General features: G+C 36.9%; 1 protein-coding gene and 1 long non-coding RNA gene across 2 annotated transcripts; both read left to right on the forward strand.

The window, feature by feature from the left end:
• The first annotated feature begins 17608 nt into the window (after nt 1–17608).
• On the forward strand, nt 17609–20428 carry LOC105439027. The gene is made up of 2 exons (XM_030993890.1): nt 17609–17807; nt 19030–20428. Exon 2 carries the CDS (start codon nt 19172–19174, stop codon nt 20426–20428), a length of 1257 nt encoding a protein of 418 aa, XP_030849750.1. The 5' UTR covers nt 17609–17807; nt 19030–19171.
• Nucleotides 20429–22485: 2057 nt separating this feature from the next.
• Nucleotides 22486–24169, forward strand: LOC115927430. The gene is made up of 2 exons (XR_004065622.1): nt 22486–22865; nt 24088–24169. It is a non-coding gene; the product is annotated as an uncharacterized LOC115927430 (long non-coding RNA).
• The last annotated feature ends 222 nt before the right edge of the window (nt 24170–24391 follow it).

Genomic DNA, 24391 nt, shown 5'->3' on the forward strand with positions numbered 1-24391 from the left:
GAAATTTGTAGCACAAAAAAGGGCTTTTACTAAACACGGCGCGCTGGAAAACACTCGGGTCGCGTCTCGCTGGGCCAATTTTGTTGTAATGGTGTCTTCAAATCGGCTTTATAAGGGAGAACATTTTTGAAAGAATAGATTTGAGATTATCGACACTCTTTTTTCCACTCTTTTCTTTTTCTCTTTATCACTGTTAAATCTGGCCAAGGAATCATTTCAATTCCTTTCTATTAATACATTTTCCTTTGTATTCCTTTCTTGGTAGTTCTTAATTTCCCACAATTCATCTTCTCACTCTTTCCTTTCTTCCTTGTTTCCATCCTATTAATAGGCCTATCATATTCCCTTGTAGTATCACCTAAATTTCCTAAAATCCACTGTATCCACATAGTATGTTGTCTTTCCTAATGTCAGCCTTAATTCTTGTCTTCTTATTTTTCTATTATTACAAAAACAATCGCAACTTCCAATTCCTATTTTAAATAAATTTCCCCACGCAACCCAATTGAAAAAACAGTCGCTAATTTAATATAACATTTTCCCACCGTGTAGGATCGATTTGAAGACACCATAAAACCAAAAAATAGCCTAGACAGCCGTGACCCGAGTATTTAGTAAAAGCCCCAAAAGGTATCTTTTCCCCAATCGTTCGCTTCACTTCTCGCAAAATTCATGAATCAAAATGATACTTGACAAAAAAAAGATAAAATATTATTGTACATTTAATGTCGAATATAATGATGACTAAGTTACATTTTTGCAATAGTAAAGGTGCATTTGTGATTACTCGCTCGCTTTGCTCCCTTGCATTATATAGGATCCGGATAGTATTTGGGGGGGGGGGGTAAGAGGCCCTCACACCTCTCACGTGAAAACGTGTCCATACATCCATGTGTACAAGGGGTGGACAAAATTATCGTTAATGAATATGGATTGGGGTGACGAGAAGCGATTTAACTAATAAAAGGGAGCTGTGACTTAAAGATAGTGTTTGAAGAAAAATATCTGGTGTACTAATGACTGATCCCCCCCCCTTCCCCCATGGCGGTGCCCACGCTACGCCACTGTGTACACAGATGTCATCATCAACAACAACAACATCAACAAAAATAAAAAATTGTCATATATCCAGGACCATTTTTTCACTAAGGTCTTGACGGACTTGACAGTATTTAATAACAAATTATATTTAAAAATGAAAGAAAGAAAGTGCGGGGGTGGGAGGGAAGGGTTATTGATTGAGTGATAGAGTGAGAGAGAGAGAGGGAGAGAGTGATAATGATGTAGGTACCAGGAGGGAGGGAGAGAAGGAGAAAAGGGAAGAGATGGAATTGTTAATGTGTCGTACCTGGATGAGCGCAGTACAAGTTCATTTTGTCCCTCGCTTCTTTTGGTGTTCTGGCGTCATATTCAGGGTGATCACGTGTTAGATACTTGGGAACAAACTTGACCGATTCCCCAGTATATTCGGAGATACCATAAGGACAGATGTCCATGGGTATCTCAGGGCAAGTACCGTCACCTAAAATGCCTGTTTATTTAGCGTATGATAAAGGGTAGGAAGAAGATTGAGAAGAAAAAGGAAGAAAAATAAAGCAGGACAAAAAGAAGAAGAAAAAATAGTAGAAGAAGAGGCAGTAGCAGAAGACTTGAAGAAGGAGAGAAAGAAGAAAGAAAAAAGAAGAAAGAGTAGAAGAACAAGATGTACAAATATAATAAAAGGAACAAATAGGAGGAGAAAAAAAGGAAAAAAATAGATACAAATAATCATTATACGTATTTGTTTCTGTTTACTTTTTTACATTTTGCCACTCAATACGCTTCAATGAAATATACTACTACTAATAAAACAAAAGCACTCACACAAAATAGTATAAGACATTGAATCTAAATTGCTTCCTAGTAGCGATGTGTGAAAATAAGAGAAGGAGAAGAAAAATAATAAGAAGAAGGAGAATAAAATATTGTACATGTTTGTGTAGATTATGACGTAAGGGTGACAAAATACGATGCTTTCACTTGTTCGATGAAAATCAATGAGTTTGCAATTACTTTAATGAATGTTATGAATTTATTTCAATTGGCATTGACAGGTGATGAATTAAATAAGATTTAATGAAATATGAAGAGTACAACGCGAGCAATGAGGTAAAATTTAAATAATTTTCGGTTGCAATCTCTCTAAATACAAAAGATCGCACTGATTTTAAAAAATGAATGAGCTAGCTACGTAACAGAAGCGTAGCAATCGTTTGAAGAGGGATGAAACTGTATTGAATAGTGATATAAAAACGATGGGGGAGAGAGAAAGGAAGAGATGAGGTGATCCAATTCTGTGTTCAGTGTTGTTTACTACATGCGATTTTCAGCAAGGTGTATTAGTTTGGATGATTTCAAACCCTCAAAACAAGTCCGGTTCTGGAATTTTAGTTGTTCTGTTGCTGCCTCAAAACGCACAATTTGTTAAATTCATACTCATATTTTGTTGTAATACCTATATTTATTTTGCGTGTCAATCTCCGGGGATGCTCAAGGCGCCTACAGAGTTCTATTATTACCCTGTCTCTACCACAGCTGCCCTAAGGCACTCAAGGAATTCAAGAAATCGATTCCTACCAGGTACCTGTTTACTATACACCCGGGTTGAAGAGTGCTAACTATAGATAACTGTGTTTCTGAAACACATTAGTGCAGCAGCGGGACTCGGACCGTGAACCATGTGATCCTCTAGACGATTCTAGACCACGGCACCTCTCATTACCCCTCTATTGATTCTTTCACGTCACGTGTTGAATACTGGGGAACAAACTTGACTGATTCCCCAGTATACTTAGAGGTTCCTTAATTTTAGTGCAGATATCTCGTGGTAGGCCTACTCTAGAACATGTTCCACTACCGAAGACACCTGTTTGTTTAGCGTCAAATAAAGAAGGGGAAGAAGCATAATAGGCAGAAAAAATAGGAACAATGAGAAGGAGAATGTAGTAGTGGTAGAAGTAGTAGTAGTAGTAGAAGAAGAATAAGTAGTAGAAGTTTAAGAAGAAGAAGAGAAGAAAATGGATGATGGTAACGTTTTTTATCGTTAGGCGCTTAAATTCTTTAATACATGATGAAAAGAAGCGACAAAATCCACGTTTTTGTCATAAATAAGAAGTTTCTAGACAACCAATTTTGATATCAGAATCCCTTGTATATTCAGATGCATTCGTGCTCTCATTGGAATGAAACACGTTTACGGTAGTTCTTAAGCGGAAATGCGCGCCGTTGTACGCTCATTGCGCTAGATGACAAGCGCATGTAGATCAACTATCGACCTTTCAATGCGTGTCATTTTAATTGACTCAGTAGTATATGCTCTGGCACGCTCCTAACCATTATGAGCCATAGCATATAACACTGAGTTCCTATAGGAAATATATTTATTCAGATGGTCATATCTCAGCCAATACTTAAATAACATATTCAATTGGTTTTCGACGTTTGGATATTATTTTTTAATGCTCTTTTGGAAAATGAAAAACAAATAGATAGATTGTTGATGACGTCACACTTCACCACTCTATAGTGCCATTTACGGGATGTTCGGTATTAAAGATAAAGGTGAGTTCTCGTCATGCGATTGCTTTGTGAAAGACAAGATATGGAATGGATCACAAAAAATGATCATCTAGCATATAAGTATTGGTGTGTACTGCAAGGTTCTGGAGTCATCTAAATCATAATAAATTTGGCCCAGTTTTGGTAAAGTAACAAGCACTGTACACAGAAAGATGTATATATGGGACTACACAAATGGTGTCGGGGCTAGCTTACCTTGATTTCCATATCTTTCTTTGCTCAATACTCAGCCAGTATACATTTTCTTCCAAATTTTTTTGGCACAAGATATTATTTTAATCTTGAACATTCAGTGTAAGTTTCGTTTGTTTTTGTGAGAATTAATTTCCTTTTTTTTTTTTTTTTACCAGAACTCAAGTTTATCTTTATGAGGTGTCATGTATTAGGTCAAGTGACCAATATCACACAACTAGAATACCTATGACTTTAAAAAAAAAATCTTATTAATATTACCTCCACTGAAATGGAGTTAACCATCAGCTTTGCTAAGTCATAATTTTAGGTTAAATATTTTTTTTTTCTCTCATGTATTAGGCCTACATGATTTAATGAATGTATACTAGTAGTTGGCAAGTAAAATCTATTATAAGACGGTTTCAAAAATGTAGCCAATGGAAAATCTGTTTCCAAGTCACGTGTTTATACTTTTTTTCCTCCCATTGTACCTTGCTATAGCTACGCAAGTTTTGTGCAGCACTATGTAAGCTCCGTGCACCGCTCTTGATCCACGGATCTCGATGCATTTAAAGTTTAGACGCGATGTGATGCAAAGGTACACAAATTCATACGGCATAATGATGGATGCGTACACCGAGACGCGCATTATTGTTTTTGGCTCGGGCCACCAAAGCTCCGCCATGTTTACTTTATTTGTCCATGGTTTGGCTGTGCGCACGTGCATTGTATGATGTAATATCATCCAATAAAGCAAATGGCGGCCACTATGATTGTATGACCCTTGGCTTTTTGATTGGGTTTTTAGTCAGTTTCTCGACTTATGTATACCAATATTGTAAATCTACGTGTTTTAGCTCGTGCATTGGTGATATGCACTGTACTTGGTAAGGTCACAATGAGACGGAAAATGAACTCGAAAAGTCTCGTTCATTATTCTATTGTGACTTAATCTGCGTGCAGGGCATATTCACTAATGCACTCGCAAACCTGAATAATGTTTAAATCAAACGACCAATCATTCAATCAATAACTGCAATGAATTAAATTGATATCGAGTGAATCCCAAATTTTTAAAGTCAATAACTCACCCTTAAACTGTTGGCTGAGTACGAAGAGTGACACGATTGTGAGCTTTAAATACTGTTTGAAGAGAGTGAACATTTTTAATAAATGATAGAGTATACAAAGCAGGTGTTTTTATTTCATAGACAATTATGATCTGTTTACTATATACGAGGTAGTAGAGTTTTGTAGTAGTAGTAGCATATGTAGAGGGTGTAGTAGTAGTAGTAGTAGTAATAGTAGTAGGGGAAGTATATAAGTAGTAGTATTACAGCCTTTTCACACACAGCTAAAATTCTATAAACATGATTAGTATAAACGTGTTTGAAACGTGTTTAAACTAATCACGAGCCTTTCACACACAGAAATTTCGTTGCGATCGTTAATAGTTTCGTGATTAACTACTGCTCGTAAAATGCGCAGTAGTGCCATTGCGCGTTGAAGGTCATGTCATATCAATCAAAGCGCACGCTCCATCCAGTTTAAACACGTTTAAACACGAATTTCCTTTCACACACAAAATGTCAAGCTCTCTAGATACGAACTTCGTATCTGCAGCCTGCTTTTAGGGGCGTATGGATCGCGACTTCGTATCTATCCCAACATCGTATAAACGATGTTCACACTGGGAAATTTTGTCTATAAACATGTTTAAAACTGTTGAGTGATTCTAATCATCTCTAGATACGACGAATTTTAGCTGTGTGTGAAAAGGCTGTTAGTAGTACTACAAGTAGTAGTAACAATACTAAGAGTAGTAATAGAAGTAGTAATACAAGTTGTAGTAGAAGAGGTAGTAGAAGTAGTATTAGAATTAGTAGTAGTAATAGAAATAGTAGTATCAGTATAAGTATAAGTAGTAGTAGTAGTGGTAGTAGTAATATAAGTAGTAGTAGTAGTACTAGTAGTAGTAATAGAAGTAGTAGTAGAAGTATCAGTAGAAGTAGTAGTATAAGTAGTCGTATAGGTAGAAGAGGTAGTAGAAGTAGTATTAGAAGTAGTAGTAGTAGTAATAGAAATAGTAGTATAAGTATAAGTATAAGAAGTAGTAGTAGTAGTAGTAGTAATATAAGTAGTAGTACGAGAAGTAGTAGTAATAGAAGTAGTAGTAGAAGTATAAGTAGAAGTAGTAGTAGTAGAAGTAGCAATAATAATATAAGTAGAAGTAGTTTTAGTAGTACTAGTAGTAGTAGTAGTAACAATAGTAAGAGTAGTAATAGAAGTAGTAATACAAGTTGTAGTAGAAGAGGTAGTAGAAGTAATATTAGAAGTAGTAGTAGTAATAGAAATAGTAGTATATTAAAGTATAAGTATAAGTAGTAGTAGAAGTAGTAGTAATATAGTAGTAGTAGGAGAAGTAGTAGTAATAGAAGTAGTAGTAGAAGTATAAGTAGAAGAAGTAGTAGTAGTAATAATAATATAAGTAGAAGTAGTTTTAGTAGTACTAATAGTAGTAGTAACAATAGTAAGAGTAGTAATACAAGTTGTAGTAGAAGAGGTAGTAGAAGTAGTATTAAAAGTAGTAGTAGTAATAGAAGTAGTAGTATAAGTATAAGTAAAAGTAGTAGTAGTAGTACTACTAGTAGTAATAGAAGTAGTAGTAGAAGTATCAGTAGAAGTAGTAGTATAAGTAGTCGTATAAGTAGAAGTAGTAGTAGTAGTAGTAGTAATATAAGTAGTAGGAGTTTAAGTAGAAGTAGTAGTATAAGTAGTATGAGTAAAAGTAGTAGTACTAATAGTAGTAGTAACAATAGTAAGTGTAGTAATAGAAGTAGTAATACAAGTTGTAGTAGAAGAGGTAGTAGAAGTAGTATTAAAAGTAGTAGTTGTAATAGAAGTAGTAGTATAAGTATAAGTAGAAGAAGTAGTAGTAGTAGTAATAATATAAGTAGTAGAAGTATTAGTAGTACTAGTAGTAGTAGTAACAATAGTAAGAGTAGTAATAGAAGTAGTAATAAAAGTTGTAGTAGAAGAGGTAGTAGAAGTAGTATTAAAAGTAGTAGTAATAGAAGTAGTAGTATAAGTAGAAGTAGAAGTAGTAGTATAAGTAGTCGTATAAGTAGAAGTAGTAGTAGTAGTAGTAATATAAGTAGTAGTAGTATTAGAAGTACTAGTAGTAGTAGTAACAATAGTAAGAGTAGTAGTAGAAGTAGTAATACAAGTTGTAGTAGAAGAGGTAGTAGAAGTAGTATTAGTAGTAGTAATAGAAATAGTAGTATAAGTATAAGTATAAGTAGTAGTAGTAGTAGTAGTAGTAGTAATATAAGTAGTAGTAGGAGAAGTAGTAGTAATAGAAGTAGTAGTAGAAGTATAAGTAATAAGTAGTAGTAGTAGTAGTAGAAGTAGCAATAATCATATAAGTAGAAGTAGTTTTAGTAGTACTAGTAGTAGTAGTAGTAACAATAGTAAGAGTAGTAATATAAGTAGTAATACAAGTTGTAGTAGAAGAGGTAGTAGAAGTAGTATTAGAAGTAGTAGTAGTAATAGAAATAGTAGTATATTAAAGTATAAGTATAAGTAGTAGTAGAAGTAGTAGTAATATAGTAGTAGTAGGAGATGTAGTAGTAATAGAAGTAGTAGTAGAAGTATAAGTAGAAGAAGTAGGTAGAAGTATAAGTAGAAGAAGTAGTAGTAGTAATAATAATATAAGTAGAAGTAGTTTTAATAGTACTAATAGTAGTAGTAACAATGGTAAGAGTAGTAATACAAGTTGTAGTAGAAGAGGTAGTAGAAGTAGTATTAAAAGTAGTAGTAGTAATAGAAGTAGTAGTATAAGTAGAAGTAGAAGTAGTAGTATAAGTAGTCGTATAAGTAGAAGTAGTAGTAGTAGTAGTAGTAATAGAAGTAGTAGTATAAGTAGAAGTAGAAGTAGTAGTATAAGTAGTCGTATAAGTAGAAGTAGTAGTAGTAGTAGTAATATAAGTAGTAGTAGTATTAGTAGTACTAGTAGTAGTAGTAACAATACTAAGAGTATTAATAGAAGTAGTAATACAAGTTGTAGTAGTAGTAGTAGAACATTTACGTGTTTGAATATAACTATTGACCGGTATTCCGCATTACAGTATGCCAATATCAAGTTTAACATCCTACTGGTCAAGTCGTGAAGGTTGCTGGTTCCAGAACATTGTGTGCTAACTGCTAAACATTGTCGTGTAGCTCACACCCGCCACAAACACTGGATTAGCCCTTTTCCAGCCCGTTGCTCGAGTGATTTCGAGATGAACCTTATGCGCAGCCGCTGTTGTTTGGAACCAGTAACATGGACGACAATGAATATGACGTTAGCATTGACTTGACTTCCCGTCTTAACAAAAAGTGATATAAAAGACAGCAGATACATACCATTTTTGTCTACCACTCATGGACCTCCGTGCTAATATGAATAAACTAATGTTTTGGATACAAACGCTATAGAAACGAACTCTATGGCAACAAGCATATTGCCATCTCAGTATGTTGTGGAGCCAGCTTTCCTGTTGGCTGGGCGGGGCAGGGGGGAGGGAGTGGAAGGGAGCTTCGGAAAGGGATACGTCCAACAATCTTGTAAACTATTTGCTCAAATTAGTTTGCAGCGTGGTAATATCACGGTAAAATCACCCCCCCCCCCCCTCCATCTCTCTCTAAAAATAAAAAAGGACAAATGTACCAGCCCCTCCTTCCATTTCTTTACACCAATCCAACATCCTCCAAATTGCGTTCATTTGACGATCTAATGGACCGCTGATAAATTATAAAGATGTAATTTCATTGAACGCCATGCACTGCTTAATAGCTCATTAATGTATCATCATTGCCTGAAGCGAAGCGTGCCATTAATCATCGGAGTAACGGGTTAAAATATTAAATAGTGGGTTCTTTCGGCAAGAGGGATGGGGAGTAGTAGAAGTAGTAGTAGTAGTAATATAAGTAGTAGTAGTAGTACTAGTAGTAGTAATAGAAGTAGTAGTAGAAGTATCAGTAGAAGTAGTAGTATAAGTAGTCGTATAAGTAGAAGTAGTAGTAGTAGTAGTAGTAGTAATATAAGTAGTAGGAGTTTAAGTAGAAGTAGTAGTATAAGTAGTATGAGTAGAAGTAGTAGTACTAATAGTAGTTGTAACAATAGTAAGTGTAGTAATAGAAGTAGTAATACAAGTTGTAGTAGAAGAGGTAGTAGAAGTAGTATTAAAAGTAGTAGTAGTAATAGAAGTAGTAGTATAAGTATAAGTATAAGTAGTAGTAGTAGTAATAATATAAGTAGTAGTAGTATGAGTAGTACTAGTAGTAGTAGTAACAATAGTAAGAGTAGTAATAGAAGTAGTAATACAAGTTGTAGTAGAAGAGGTAGTAGAAGTAGTATTAAAAGTAGTAGTAGTAATAGAAGTAGTAGTATAAGTATAAGTAGAAGTAGTAGTATAAGTAGTCGTATAAGTAGAAGTAGTAGTAGTAGTAGTAGTAATATAAGTAGTAGTAGTATTAGAAGTACTAGTAGTAGTAGTAACAATAGTAAGAGTAGTAATAGAAGTAGTAATACAAGTTGTAGTAGAAGAGGTAGTAGAAGTAGTATTAGAAGTAGTAGTAGTAGTAATAGAAATAGTAGTATAAGTATAAGTATATGTAGTAGTAGTAGTAGTAGTAGTAATATAAGTAGTAGTAGGAGAAGTAGTAGTAATAGAAGTAGTAGTAGAAGTATAAGTAGAAGTAGTAGTAGTAGTAATAATAATATAAGTAGAAGTAGTTTTAGTAGTACTAATAGTAGTAGTAACAATAGTAAGAGTAGTAATACAAGTTGTAGTAGAAGAGGTAGTAGAAGTAGTATTAAAAGTAGTAGTAGTAATAGAAGTAGTAGTATAAGTATAAGTATAAGTAGTAGTATAAGTAGCAATAATAATATAAGTAGAAGTAGTTTTAGTAGTACTAGTAGTAGTAGTAGTAAAAATAGTAAGAGTAGTAATAGAAGTAGTAATACAAGTTGTAGTAGAAGAGGTAGTAGAAGTAGTAGTAGAAGTAGTAGTAGTAATAGAAATAGTAGTATATTAAAGTATAAGTATAAGTAGTAGTAGAAGTAGTAGTAATATAGTAGTAGTAGGAGAAGTAGTAGTTATAGAAGTAGTAGTAGAAGTATAAGTAGAAGAAGTAGTAGTAGTAATAATAATATAAGTAGAAGTAGTTTTAGTAGTACTAATAGTAGTAGTAACAATAGTAAGAGTAGTAATACAAGTTGTAGTAGAAGAGGTAGTAGAAGTAGTATTAAAAGTAGTAGTAGTAATAGAAGTAGTAGTATAAGTGTAAGTAGAAGTAGTAGTATAAGTAGTCGTATAAGTAGAAGTAGTAGTAGTAGTAGTAATAATAGAAGTAGTAGTATAAGTATAAGTAGAAGTAGTAGTATAAGTAGTCGTATAAGTATAAGTAGTAGTAGTAGTAGTAGTAGTAGTAATATAAGTAGTAGTAGTATTAGTAGTACTAGTAGTAGTAGTAACAATACTAAGAGTATTAATAGAAGTAGTAATACAAGTTGTAGTAGTAGTAGTAGAACATTTACGTGTTTGAATATAACTATTGACCGGTATTCCGCATTACAGTATGCTAATATCAAGTTTAACGTCCTACTGGTCAAGTCGTGAAGGTTGCTGGTTCCAGAACATTGTGTGCTAACTGCTAAACATTGTCGTGTAGCTCACACCCGCCACAAACACTGGATTAGACCTTTTCCAGCCCGTTGCTCGAGTGATTTCGAGATGAACCTTATGCGCAGCCGCTGTTGTTTGGAACCAGTAACATGGACGACAATGAATATGACGTTAGCATTGACTTGACTTCCCGTCTTAACAAAAAGTGATATAAAAGACAGCAGATACATACCATTTTTGTCTACCACTCATGGACCTCCGTGCTAATATGAATAAACTAATGTTTTGGATACAAACGCTATAGAAACGAACTCTATGGCAACAAGCATATTGCCATCTCAGTATGTTGTGGAGCCAGCTTTCCTGTTGGCTGGGCGGGGCAGGGGGGGGGGGAGTGGAAGGGAGCTTCGAAAAGGGATACGTCCAACAATCTTGTAAACTATTTGCTCATATTAGTTTGCAGCGTGGTAATATCACGGTAAAATCACCCCCCCCCCCTCCATCTCTCTCTAAAAATAAAAAAGGACAAATGTACCAGCCCCTCCTTCCACTTCTTTACACCTATCCAACATCCTCCAAATTGCGTTCATTTGACGGTCTAATGTACCGCTGATAAATTATATAGATGTAATTTCATTGAACGTCATGCACTGCTTAATAGCTCATCAATGTATCATCATTGCCTGAAGCGAAGCGTGCCAAAAGTCATCGGAGTAACGGGTTAAAATATTAAATAGCCGGTTCTTTCGGCAAGAGGGATGGGGAGTAGTAGTAGTAGTAGTAGTAGAAGAAGTAGTAGTAGTATTAATAAAATGCATTTAATGTATTCTTTATACGATTCTAATTTAGTAATAATAAATAGTATGTGAGGGTACACATAACTACGGGAGACGGGGGCCAATTTCACTTTCGTGAACCCTGACCCACAAGCCATTCCTTAATTAACTCTGCATCTATTATTTCGTATGTACATCTTGCCCTTTTATTGTCAAATAAATAACACCAATTATTATTATTATTGGCAATGTAAACCGCCAGTATCCCCTGCCCCGTTACCCTCTCATACGGTGAACGAGTAACTTCATTTAATGCTCTGAAATAGCTCGTGTTAGCTGCCATTTAATCGCAATATATTTGTCATATTCCTTTACTGAGGGTATAGCTTTTGGTTTAAGTATTTTACGTAGTGAGGTCAGGCTAAATTGCGACTGTATATTCCCGTGTCCACACAAAACACTTTCCGTGATTAGGGATGATTAGTTATACCGTTTCGGGATAGTTATACGATGAAATTCTGTGTGTGGACGCTTACTATACGTCGTATAACAAAACATCGTATAGCGAAACACGGGTTTGGGCATCGTTTCGAACTGGAACTCATTAAAGAAACATGCCTAATCACGCCTAATCACGGAATGTGTTGCGTGTAGACGTACTAGTATAACTAGTAGAACTAGAACGGTATAACTGGGCGGGGCTTACCTTGCGAGAAAGGAGACATGACCTTTCATTTTCGCTTCCATTTCATGACCACAGTAGCAAACTACGCACCTATACGACGTTTCGTTGTAGAGTTTCGGGATTACTTTCTTGCGTGTGTGGACACCCTGTAATTTATACGATGATTCTTTATACGAAGTTCCTTGTGTTTGGTTACCCTAGAATGTATACATGATTCTTTATACGACGTTTCGTTATAGAGTTTCGGGATAAATTGTTTTTCTGTGTGGACACGTTGTATATGCCATACTCTACGCCATGTGAGTACGGCTACTCATAAATCAGAAAGCATGACGATATAGCTATGTTCATACGACAATCCGTTAGCTTAATTGGATATTGTCTTGCAGTCAAGCTCGAAATGTACGCACTCATGGTTTGGGAAATTTCCCTCGAGGTATTAATCCAAGAGTGACTTCATAGTTTACGCGCGAACTAGAAACAGCTGAGTCCTCATTCGATGTGTGTTGCCGTGTGGACGCGATTAACTTCAATTCATCGTCAACTTGTAGTTACTACAGGGAAGCTTGCTAGGCTGGCCTTGTTTAAACCTTTTTTTTCCGGAGTCGTATGTTGTTAATCGGTTTGTATTTAAAACTTCAAGGATTTGCAAACTAAGAGATTCAAGATTATCGGTGCCGTGGAAACAAAGCTATCACAAAAAAGTGAGCGTAGCAAAGGCTGAAGTTGGAGAGAGTGTATTCTTAAAAGCATTTTCCGACGCAGCGCAGAAGGATATATACATAGACCCTTGGGCATAGAGGTGCATCTGCATAATTTCCGGACATGTTTTAAAATTTAAATCTTATCACGGATTTGAGTTGCTGGAATATTCCCGATCATGGTACGTACACATATGTATTTACTTATTTTTTAGTGTCAAGGAGCCGGTTTCTCGAATCGGTCAATGGTCATTCTACCCCGGTAATCAGCTACTAGCCACCGCGGTTACTGCTCTAACTAGTGTTGAACACTAGTTAGACGAGGAGGCCGTCCTGCCTGTCATTACATGATTTGAATGTCCTGTGGGTTGATCTTAGAAGATGGTGTTTACTTGCACGTCACTATTTCATCACTATTTATCCTGTTTAACCATGTTAGAAGGTGTCGTGGTCAAGTGGTTTAAGCACTGGACTTGAAATACAAAGGTCCTGGGTTCGATCTGCAACACGGCACCAGTGTCCTTTGACATGGCATTCATCTCCAGTTGCCACTCTATACCCAGGAGAGAAATGGGGACCTGGTAAAAAAATGCTTTGTGGTAGTAGTGGCTATCTGATCTCACGGTAACCATATGGTAGGAATACTCCCCATGGAATTAAAATGGCGCACATTGAGAGTGAATGAATCCCATGAACGGTATAATAATATATGTAAAGCGCTTATAGAGAGTATTTCGTATTAAGCGCTATATAAATCCAGATAATTGTCATTATTAATCAAAAAGGGGTGTCGTTATGGATGTTTTTGCTGGTACGCAACATAACAGGTTTGAAGTTTGGGCCTCTAATCTTCCCATGATTTTCAACGAATTTACACACTCTTTTCATTAGTTCTCAAATTGTTCAAAAGGAAATAAAGCCTGAAATTTCTTGGCCACGATCTTCCAAATTCTCCACGAATATCGCTCATTTTTCGTTGTAAAATGGACTTACAACAACTGTGAATCTGTTAGCATGCAGACAAACTCACTTCATACTCGTATTATAATAAAACTTTGTCTCTTTTTTCAACCATATATATTCCGTTTTTAGCATTTAAAGTTGGCCATCGCGTTCCTTATCCTCCATTACGGTGAGTTATTATGGTTACTACATAAATATTTTTTAATGTAAAGCGGAGTTGTGGATATGCGAACTCGCTATGAAAGAAGGAATAAGGTTTAATGATAAATGCCGTGGACTGAAAGACATGCCACTGTACTGGACGGTGGATCAGATGGTTTGCGGATAAAGCCAGGGTAATAATAGTACTTTAAAGATAAACTCCAGTTCTGGTAAAAAAAAAAAAATAATAATTCTCACAGAATCAAATGAAACTCACACTGAATGTTCAAGATTACAAATAAATGACATGTGCCAAACAATTTTGGAAGAAAATGTATACTGGCTGAGTAATGATCATAGAAAGACAAGGAAATCAAGGTAGTACTAGCCCCGACACCATGTGTGTTGTCCCATATATAGCTTTCTGTGTACAATGCTTGTTACTTTACCAAGACTCGGTCAAATTTATTATGATTTTGATGACTCCAGAACCTTGCAGTGCACACCAATACTTACATGCTACATGATCAACTGTTTCTGATCCTTTCCACACCTTTTCTTTCACAATGCAATCGCATTACCAGTACTAAAGTTTATCTTTAATAGGCGCCTTCAGCATCCACTGGGATGGATACGCATTATAACCTTATACACACATATATATATATATATATATATATTTAATTTTTTTTTAATTTTGAGTATAAGAAAATAATTGTGCATTTCGAGGCAGCAGCAAAACAACTAAATTGTCATGAGGCACGTGAAGATAAGGAATGTAACATTTTAGAGCCAGACTTGTTTTGAGAATTGAAATCATCCAAGCTGTTAAACGTCGCTAATAACCGCATATTGTGAACGACACTGGACACAGAAATGGGTCACATCATCCTTTTTCCTTCCCCCCTCTCTCTCTCTCTCTCTCTCTCTCTCTCTTTCTGTGTCACTATTCGATAAAGTGCCACCCCTTTTAAGAGTGTTGCTTTTATTCTGTTACGAAGGTAGCTCGTTCATTTCACAAAATCAGCGCGATCTTTTGTATTTAGAGAGAATGTCAACCGAAAATTAAAGTTGGTCACCTAATTTGCCGGCTCTGTGTCTGCTTATTGAATGAAGTCATGTGTTATTCATAACCTACCAATTAAATATTCATAACATTCATTATAGGACAGCTTACATAATTTCAAACTCACTGATTTTCATCAAACAAGTGAAAGCATCGTATTTGTTCATCCTGATTCATTAGGAATTGGTTTGTGGATTAATTACCTTTTTTTCTTTTAGTTTTCATTCTCTTAATTATTTTTGGATGTGATTCAAGATTCAAGATTCAAGATTCAAGATAATTTACTGTCTGATTTAAAAAATACAGAAATTCGTCCTCCACTGGCAAGTGACGTACATATACAAACAACATAAACAATATTTAAATACATTCGAGGATACAAAGAAATACAACAATAATAATGATAATAACAATAATAATACCAGCAATGATAGTATTAACAAAACTGACATGTTAACTTGAAAACTGGCATTTAAAAATGAATCTCGATAATGCACAGAATGCATAGAATAAATGAATTAAAAAGTGCTCTGAGACATTCACCCCTTCTCTCCCAGAAAAGGGGTATGAGGAAAGAACAGAGAAAAGAACAAATGAAATAGAGAGAGAGAGAGAGAGAGGGGAGTCGCATGGAGTAGAACAGATAGGAAATGTGAGATAGAAAGAGAAGGAGGGAGAAAGAGAAGGTGACAGAAAACGAGGAGCTCTTGGAGGGAAGAGATGAGGTAGAGGTAGAGTTAGAGTACAGTATATCAAGAACAGTGACTACCCGTGGTAAAAAAAGAAAAATGAGTCGTCAACATTCGAAATTCGAAATTCAGAGCTGCAAGCAAGAGATAGACCCTGTGCAGTAGAAAGTTAGAATACAAAAAGTGTCCAGTAAGGAGCCTAGCCTTAGCCATTTCACATTACATATACATATACATGTGTCATGGGACAGTGGCCATAACATACTAAAAACATGTAAGAGGGCATGCATGAAGTCTGGTAAATGTATACAAAGAGATACAGTGTAGAAGAGAGGGGAGAAATACGAAAAAGTGGTAGAAAAGGGAGAGATGCACACCTAAAACAAAGCTTCAAGTGAAAGGAGAGGGAGGGAGAAAGAACATAGCAACTGACATTCATGCATGCACTCAAGATACGTTGTTCATCCATTAAAAGATTAAAAGATTACTGTTTCGCATCATTCTGGACAAAGTGAAAGACAGTTCTTCTCAAATATACAGATTTGTTGAGTTGAAAGACATTTACTGTTACAGGTTACATTATTGCACTTAACTCATGGCCTGCCATTGGGCTGCATGTACGCTATTGTTAAGGTGCCATGTACACGCTAGCAAGCTATTGCTCCTCTGCTTCTTGCATGATTGCACGCATATGTAATAGCAGTTAGTGTTCATGCCCATTGGACTGTGCCTAGTGTTTTGCACGCGCTATTGAAAGTACCATCGCGTTAATCCGATTATCTCGTTATAAACTTGGCACTGCAGGGATTTTGGGCTTGGCACTACAGGGATTAACCTGGTGGCAGGATAAGAGTTGATACTAACATTTGAAATATTGACACTGATTAAAAAATTGATTAAAAAAGCATGGCAAAAGACTTAAACTGTTCGAAAAATGGTTATCATAAAAATGACTCTGCTTTACAATGACAAGATATGCAAAAAACTATAGTTGTGATCAGAGCATAACGTACCAATTTACATGTATGCATGTGTGTGTGCAGGCATGCGTGAAGTCAGGGACATGTATACAGAAGAGATAGGGGAAAGGAGGTAGATAAGGAAATAAATGAGAAGAAAATAAAGTGGTAGAATGACTAGGTGCACACCCAAAACAATGCTTCAGGTGAAGTGAGAGAGGACAGAAAAGGAGAAAAGAATATGACCTGGCTCCATGCATGTACCCAAACCATCCACACATTACATACACTCAATTAGAACATCATCGTTTTACAGAATTGTTGAAAATGTGTATCGCATTTGGAACAAAAGATTGTCTGAATCTACATCGTATTGTTTTAGGCACTGTTAGACAAATACCCGATCTGTTGAACTTAAAAAGCCATGTAGAGGATGGGATGAATCTTGCATTATTTTATGAATCTTTAGTAGAATCTTCTTTTCATACAAAGCACCAATTGTGGGCAACTCTGTGTGAGTAATTCGCTGAGCGACTTTCCTAGCTCTATCAAGCTTCTTCACATTCTCATTTGACAGGTTCCCATACATGCACACGAGGCTGAAAGTAAGGATACTTTGTAAAAAACTTTGGTAGAATAGTACCAGGATGGTATTGTAAACTCGGAATTCCCTTAATTTCCTTAGGAAATACGACCGTTGATTAGCCTTTCCTGCGAGAACTTGTGAATTTGAATTCCAATTCAGTTTGTTGTCGATGATTGTCCCTAGATATTTGTATTCTGGGACCTGTTCTATGGGATGTCCATGGATAGTAATAGGCTCATGAGAATGTGAAAAGCGACGAAAATAAAAAATTATTTATAATAATAATAATAATTACATTCATAGGGCGCTTTATACAGATGTTTCTAAGCGCACATTTCCTTTGTCTTTTGTACATTGAAGACTAGATTCGATTGATCACACCATTCTACAAAACTCTGTACTTCTTGAATGATGACAGTCAATATGCCCATTATTATCTTGATGAAAACCACTTTATTAAATTGATGCTTGCATTAAATTTACCCTATGTAATAGAATACGAAGGATGATTTAAAAGTGATGATTGTGATTACAATAATGATACCAAAAACTATGATTATTACTACTACTACTGTTTCGCCGAGCGATGATTTTTGCTTGGTTTAGATTTTCTCTTTTTTGCTCTTATAAGCTACCATAGGTTAAGTTCGGCACTGTCGCCATGTTCTTCAGTCAACGCAGTGCACAGTCAGAAATGTAGTCCAGTTTGACTCATTTACCAGTTAATCCGTCAGTTGCCATTCAAGTATTCCCGACGAAGTTTTGTCCCGCCACAGAAGTGAGTGTTTAGATTAATATAAACTGGAATGTGAACTGATAAAACGGAAAATAAGATAGTTTCAAGTTGAACTGTAAAATAGATTCTAAAAAACTGTATTTAACTCATTAGCATAATGCACGTGTGGCATTAATTCCAAGATGGCTGCGCCTAAAATGGCCGCGCCCATGAGACGTACTTTTAGTCATGTGTTTTTCAGGTTAAATAATAATTGTCAAAATAGAATTACAGTATTAGGCAGATATTGCATTATGTCATTTATAAAGTAAACAATGTATATTTATAGAAGTCCTGAATATAAAGGATGTTTAAAATTGTGCATGATAGAACCTTGGATTTTATGCAGTTTGTTTGGGTGACAAAAGTTGGTCTGTGGAATTTGATTTAGCTTGCATAAAAGTTGCAAGACACTATTTATTAACTTGGTGAAAGGTTAAAATTTGCACCTCTGGCATGTATTTAGAGTCAGAATTGAAAGACAGTGTTTAATCATTTTAAGAGTTAATAATGTAACTTGAAAGGCTTGCTGTAGTGCATGTGTGGATTACAGGAGTAGATTACAGATGTAAATTACAGGTGTAAATTACAAGTTATGCCAGATAGTTTATTTTGTATTGAAGTGTAATCTCTAGATTATTACTGGGAAGTTTTATGCATGTCAGATATTTAAGTTTAATTCATCAAACAGGGTTAAATTGTATGAAGTCATTTTATAAGACAGTTTTTCTTAGGCGAGCATAAATATGCAAATTAGGTGCCTGTCAAAGTCAGTCGAAGGTCATATAGCACATTTAAAGTGACAATCTATTGTTGAGGTTTTTAGAAGGAATTTAAACTATGAAGATAGATGAGAATTATCAAGCTTGTGTATGGATGCAAGATAAAGATGTTTACAGTTATTTTGGTTCATGCAAATTGGCAGTGATCTGTTTAAAGGGAAGTCTGCCGGGTCGGTTTTAGAAACTCTGAAAGTATGAGTATTTGAAAGTAATGCATATTAGAAAATGCATAAGGTTTTGTAACCATTGGTTACTCTGGATTTTTGTTAGTTAAAGGACGAGGTCAAGATTGACAGTTTATAGAACAAAAGCAAATGTGTTTAAATGAATCTTTATAGATACAGTTACTTGGTTTGTTCAGATAATTTGGATTATATATTGCATTCTTGTGTAACATGAATGATATACTAAATCTGTCTTTGTTATTTTATCTGTCTTTACAGATCGAATAAATAAGCTTCACAGCTTAATATCTCCATTTACGGCTGGACTCCCAAACTTCATTTTTCCCTTTCCTCAACTATTCATTGCATTCGATTTCTACGCTGACCTGGAATAGGAGACGAAGGGATTAAGTTAACCAAGATGACAACTGAACAAGATGTAAAGGACCTCAAGATCAAGAGGAGAACCGCAAAGGCTAAGCTAACCCGGATGTCCAACGCCTTGCAGCATTTGTTGGACCATGACAGGGACCTTGAGGAGGTCGACGAAGCTTTCCAAGGTTTGCAAGTTACATTTATAGATTTAGAGAAAAGGCACGAGGCCTTCTGTGCGACCATTGATGATGATGATGAATTCACTAAAGAGGAAGCCTGGTTGGAAAGCTGCCAGTCTACATTCATTGATATGCAGATGAGAATAAGGGACCATGCCAAGTCAAAGGCAATTGTAACTGTACCGGATGGGAGTGATGGTCCAAGCCAAGCTACTGCTGCATCGTCTGCAGCCGCAGAGACAGCAGGGCAAGAGAATGAGACTGTGAGCAGAGAGGCAGAGGTTGACTCCCGTGTTGTCACCTCCTGCAAAGTACAGATGGAACGCCCAAAACTTCCAAAGTTCAGCGGTGACGTGAGAGAGTTTGCTACGTTTCGATCGGACTTTCATCATCTCATCGATACTCGATATAGCAAGAGAGATGCTGTCACCATACTGCGTACCTGCCTTCAGGGAAAGCCCTTGGACATGATAAGAGGGGTAGGCAACGATTATGATGCTGCTTGGGCATACCTGAACTCTGTTTTCGGTGACCGGCGATTTATAGCAGATGCCATAATCTACGATGTGAATTCTTTTAGGGATTTGAGGGACGGAGAGGACTCCAGATTTTGCGATCTGGTGCACCTGTTGAGGCGAAGCTTCAATACACTGAAGGAAGTTGGCTGTCCACAAGACATTGACAACAGCCAAACGTTGGCTCTGATAGAGCGCAAGATGACCCTCGAAGACCGGAAGGTGTGGTTCAGACATGTAGAAAGTGCTGACAAGGATGTCAGTTTGCAGCACTTACTGGACTGGATGGAGACGGAGATGATGACACGTATGCGGGCCACTGCACCGCTTAGAAGTGCAACTAGTAGCAGCAGACAGAAGAATGCAGTCCACCATGTAAGTGCTGACAACAAACAGAACAGTGAGAATACCCAATTTACCCAGTACAGATGCTGGAGCTGCGAATCTTCTGATCATTGGGTTGAACATTGCCAGAAGGTCCTCTCCAAGAGTCAGACAGAGAGGTTTCAGTTAATGAGAGACAATCATGCATGTTTTAGTTGTCTCAAGAAGGCAGGCAGAGAGCACAACATGAGAACCTGCAAGAGAAGGAAGAGGTGCTCTAAATAGATAAATGGGGAGCAGTGCTCTTCATTTCATCATCCTCTGCTGCACAGGGTAGTTGAAACCAGAACTGAGATAGTAGCCAGTGTAGCTGGAAATTCCGCCCTACTGCCAGTGGTTACGGTGAAAGTGCTGGGTCCAGATCAAAAGAGTTCAACAGCTAACTGTCTAATAGACTCAGGATCCCAGATCAGTCTTGTGAAGCAGTCGATGGCAGACGACATGGGTTTGGTTGGGAAACCGATCACGATCAACATCACGAAAGTCGGAGGCCGTGTTGAAGCAGTGAAGACGAAACTGTATAGGATGAGACTACAGTCACTTGAAGGCAAGCAGGCTTACGGAGTGTCGGCACTTGGGTTGGAGTGCATCAACGATAATGTAGCAGAAGTTCGGGTTGATGAGCTTGCAAGGACATTCCACCTGAAGAAGGATCTTTTACACCGTGGTTTTGGATCCATCGATGTGTTAGTAGGAACCGATCATGCTAAGCTTCATAAAGGAGAAACCAGAGAGAGAGGGAATATGTTGGCAAGGCATTCACCTTTAGGATGGGTAGTGTTTGGAGCTACCTCAAAGCAACAGCCAACCAAGAGTATAGTTATGAATGTTATGCTTGCCAACTCAGTGGACTTCAATGATTTCTGGACGACAGAACCAATTGAAGTTTGTCATGATCCAGTGCAGGGCCATCCTAGTGGTATCAGCAGGCAAGAAGCAGACGTGAATGTTGCAGATGATCTCACCCAAGATTTGAGTGAAGATGAGTTTGACGGCAGATGGCAGCACGGACCTGATTTTCTGTGCCAACCAAAGTCAGAGTGGCCAGAAGAACCAAAGCTAGAGGGAAAGGTGCCTGAAGTTGAATCAGAAAGAGGTAAAGAAGAACAATCAGTCTTGATAGTAACCAACAAAGAGGACGTCATTGACTGCAAGAGGTTCTTCAGCTGGAGAAAGTTGATCGGAGTGACATTATATGTGCTGAAGTTCGTAAGAAAGCTGAGATTGAAGTGCAGGAAGGAAATTGATGTTGGTGATCATGACAACATTGGCACTTTGACACCTGATGAGTTAGAGAAAGGAGAAGCAGTATTGATCCAGAGTGCCAAGAAGTCACTCAAAGGCAGAGATGATATGGGAGAACTGAAAGCCCTTAGTGCTCACACAGACGGTACGGGCATCATCCGAGTAGGAGACAGAGTAGATAGAGCTGAGATGTCGTTTGAAAGGGAACACCCAGACCTGCTTCCTTTCGAACACGAGATATCTACCTTGACCACACGACATGCGCACAAGAGTGGTCATACTAGAGTTGCAACCAGTACAGCAAAGGCTAGAAGGAGGTACCGGATTCTGAAGGGACAAAGACTAGTAAAGACTGTAAAGTTCAAATGTGCAGTGTGTGGAGCATTTGACCAGAAGGCAGAACCACATGAAATGACCGAGTTACCCAGAGAAAGACTAGCCCCACATACACCACCAGTTTTGTTCACATGTCTGCATTTAGAGTTTGCAACTGAATGTACCGCGATGAAGTTTGTTCAAGTACTTCGTCAAATCTTTGCTTTGAGAGGGAAGCAATCACAGATTTGGAGTGATAACAGTACTCAGTTTGTAGGTGCTCAACGTGTGCTAAAGGAGTTCTGTACTGTAAAGGGAACGAAATGGACGTTCATAGCCCCGCATCACAACGGCTGCGCCGAGTCATTGGTGAAGAGTTGCAAGTCTGCTCTCAAGAGAGCCATTGGAGAGCAAATCCTGACACCGTTTGATCTGTATACATGCCTGATAGAGGTGGCCAATCCAGACAATCAACCGCCGATTGGCAGAATCCCGACTGATCCTGATGATGGGAGCTACCTGAGTCCTAATGACATGCTGTTAGGATGTGCATCCAGTGATGTCGCACAAGAGCCGTTCCGAGAAACCAAGAACCCAAGGCATCGAGTAGAGCTCATCCAACGGATTGCAGACGCCTTCTGGCAGCGTTTGAGAAGAGACGTGCTCCCGTTATTGACGCCAAGATGGAAGTGGAACATTGATCGTCGCAATTTTTTGTGTCGACGATATCGTTTTTGATGGCTGACGCCAACGCGTTACGTGGAAAATGGACCATCGCTCGCGTTGTGGAAGTGTATTCAGTATACCCAGTTGAAGGCTACGAACAGTAATATAGCAAGTGTTAATTTAATGTTAATGTTTTTCATGAGGAAAGTTCCCTCATTGGGTGGGGAGGATGTTTCGCCGAGCGATGATTTTTGCTTGGTTTAGATTTTCTCTTTTTTGCTCTTATAAGCTACCATAGGTTAAGTTCGGCACTGTCGCCATGTTCTTCAGTCAACGCAGTGCACAGTCAGAAATGTAGTCCAGTTTGACTCATTTACCAGTTAATCCGTCAGTTGCCATTCAAGTATTCCCGACGAAGTTTTGTCCCGCCACAGAAGTGAGTGTTTAGATTAATATAAACTGGAATGTGAACTGATAAAACGGAAAATAAGATAGTTTCAAGTTGAACTGTAAAATAGATTCTAAAAAACTGTATTTAACTCATTAGCATAATGCACGTGTGGCATTAATTCCAAGATGGCTGCGCCTAAAATGGCCGCGCCCATGAGACGTACTTTTAGTCATGTGTTTTTCAGGTTAAATAATAATTGTCAAAATAGAATTACAGTATTAGGCAGATATTGCATTATGTCATTTATAAAGTAAACAATGTATATTTATAGAAGTCCTGAATATAAAGGATGTTTAAAATTGTGCATGATAGAACCTTGGATTTTATGCAGTTTGTTTGGGTGACAAAAGTTGGTCTGTGGAATTTGATTTAGCTTGCATAAAAGTTGCAAGACACTATTTATTAACTTGGTGAAAGGTTAAAATTTGCACCTCTGGCATGTATTTAGAGTCAGAATTGAAAGACAGTGTTTAATCATTTTAAGAGTTAATAATGTAACTTGAAAGGCTTGCTGTAGTGCATGTGTGGATTACAGGAGTAGATTACAGATGTAAATTACAGGTGTAAATTACAAGTTATGCCAGATAGTTTATTTTGTATTGAAGTGTAATCTCTAGATTATTACTGGGAAGTTTTATGCATGTCAGATATTTAAGTTTAATTCATCAAACAGGGTTAAATTGTATGAAGTCATTTTATAAGACAGTTTTTCTTAGGCGAGCATAAATATGCAAATTAGGTGCCTGTCAAAGTCAGTCGAAGGTCATATAGCACATTTAAAGTGACAATCTATTGTTGAGGTTTTTAGAAGGAATTTAAACTATGAAGATAGATGAGAATTATCAAGCTTGTGTATGGATGCAAGATAAAGATGTTTACAGTTATTTTGGTTCATGCAAATTGGCAGTGATCTGTTTAAAGGGAAGTCTGCCGGGTCGGTTTTAGAAACTCTGAAAGTATGAGTATTTGAAAGTAATGCATATTAGAAAATGCATAAGGTTTTGTAACCATTGGTTACTCTGGATTTTTGTTAGTTAAAGGACGAGGTCAAGATTGACAGTTTATAGAACAAAAGCAAATGTGTTTAAATGAATCTTTATAGATACAGTTACTTGGTTTGTTCAGATAATTTGGATTATATATTGCATTCTTGTGTAACATGAATGATATACTAAATCTGTCTTTGTTATTTTATCTGTCTTTACAGATCGAATAAATAAGCTTCACAGCTTAATATCTCCATTTACGGCTGGACTCCCAAACTTCATTTTTCCCTTTCCTCAACTATTCAACTACAACTATTTAAATTGATGATGATAATAATATTAAAGTCAATGATAATAACAAGTCCGATAGTAATAATATCGATAATGATAACAATAATACTGAAAAATATAAATGTTTCAATTCTTCGTTTTATTACAAATTGTACATAGGGTCATTCGCGTAACAATAGGCCAAAAATGGGACTTACGTTAGCGTTATAATCTACTCAAAAATTAACATATTTT

Source organism: Strongylocentrotus purpuratus, unplaced genomic scaffold (assembly GCF_000002235.5).
Source record: "Strongylocentrotus purpuratus isolate Spur 01 unplaced genomic scaffold, Spur_5.0 spur5_scaffold_20, whole genome shotgun sequence".
NCBI classification, from domain to species: domain Eukaryota; kingdom Metazoa; phylum Echinodermata; class Echinoidea; order Camarodonta; family Strongylocentrotidae; genus Strongylocentrotus; species Strongylocentrotus purpuratus.

Excerpts from the sequence above, each read along its gene's own strand:
- LOC105439027 (XM_030993890.1), top strand. The coding sequence starts at position 19,172 with ATGACAACTGAACAAGATGTAAAGGACCTCAAGATCAAGAGGAGAACC.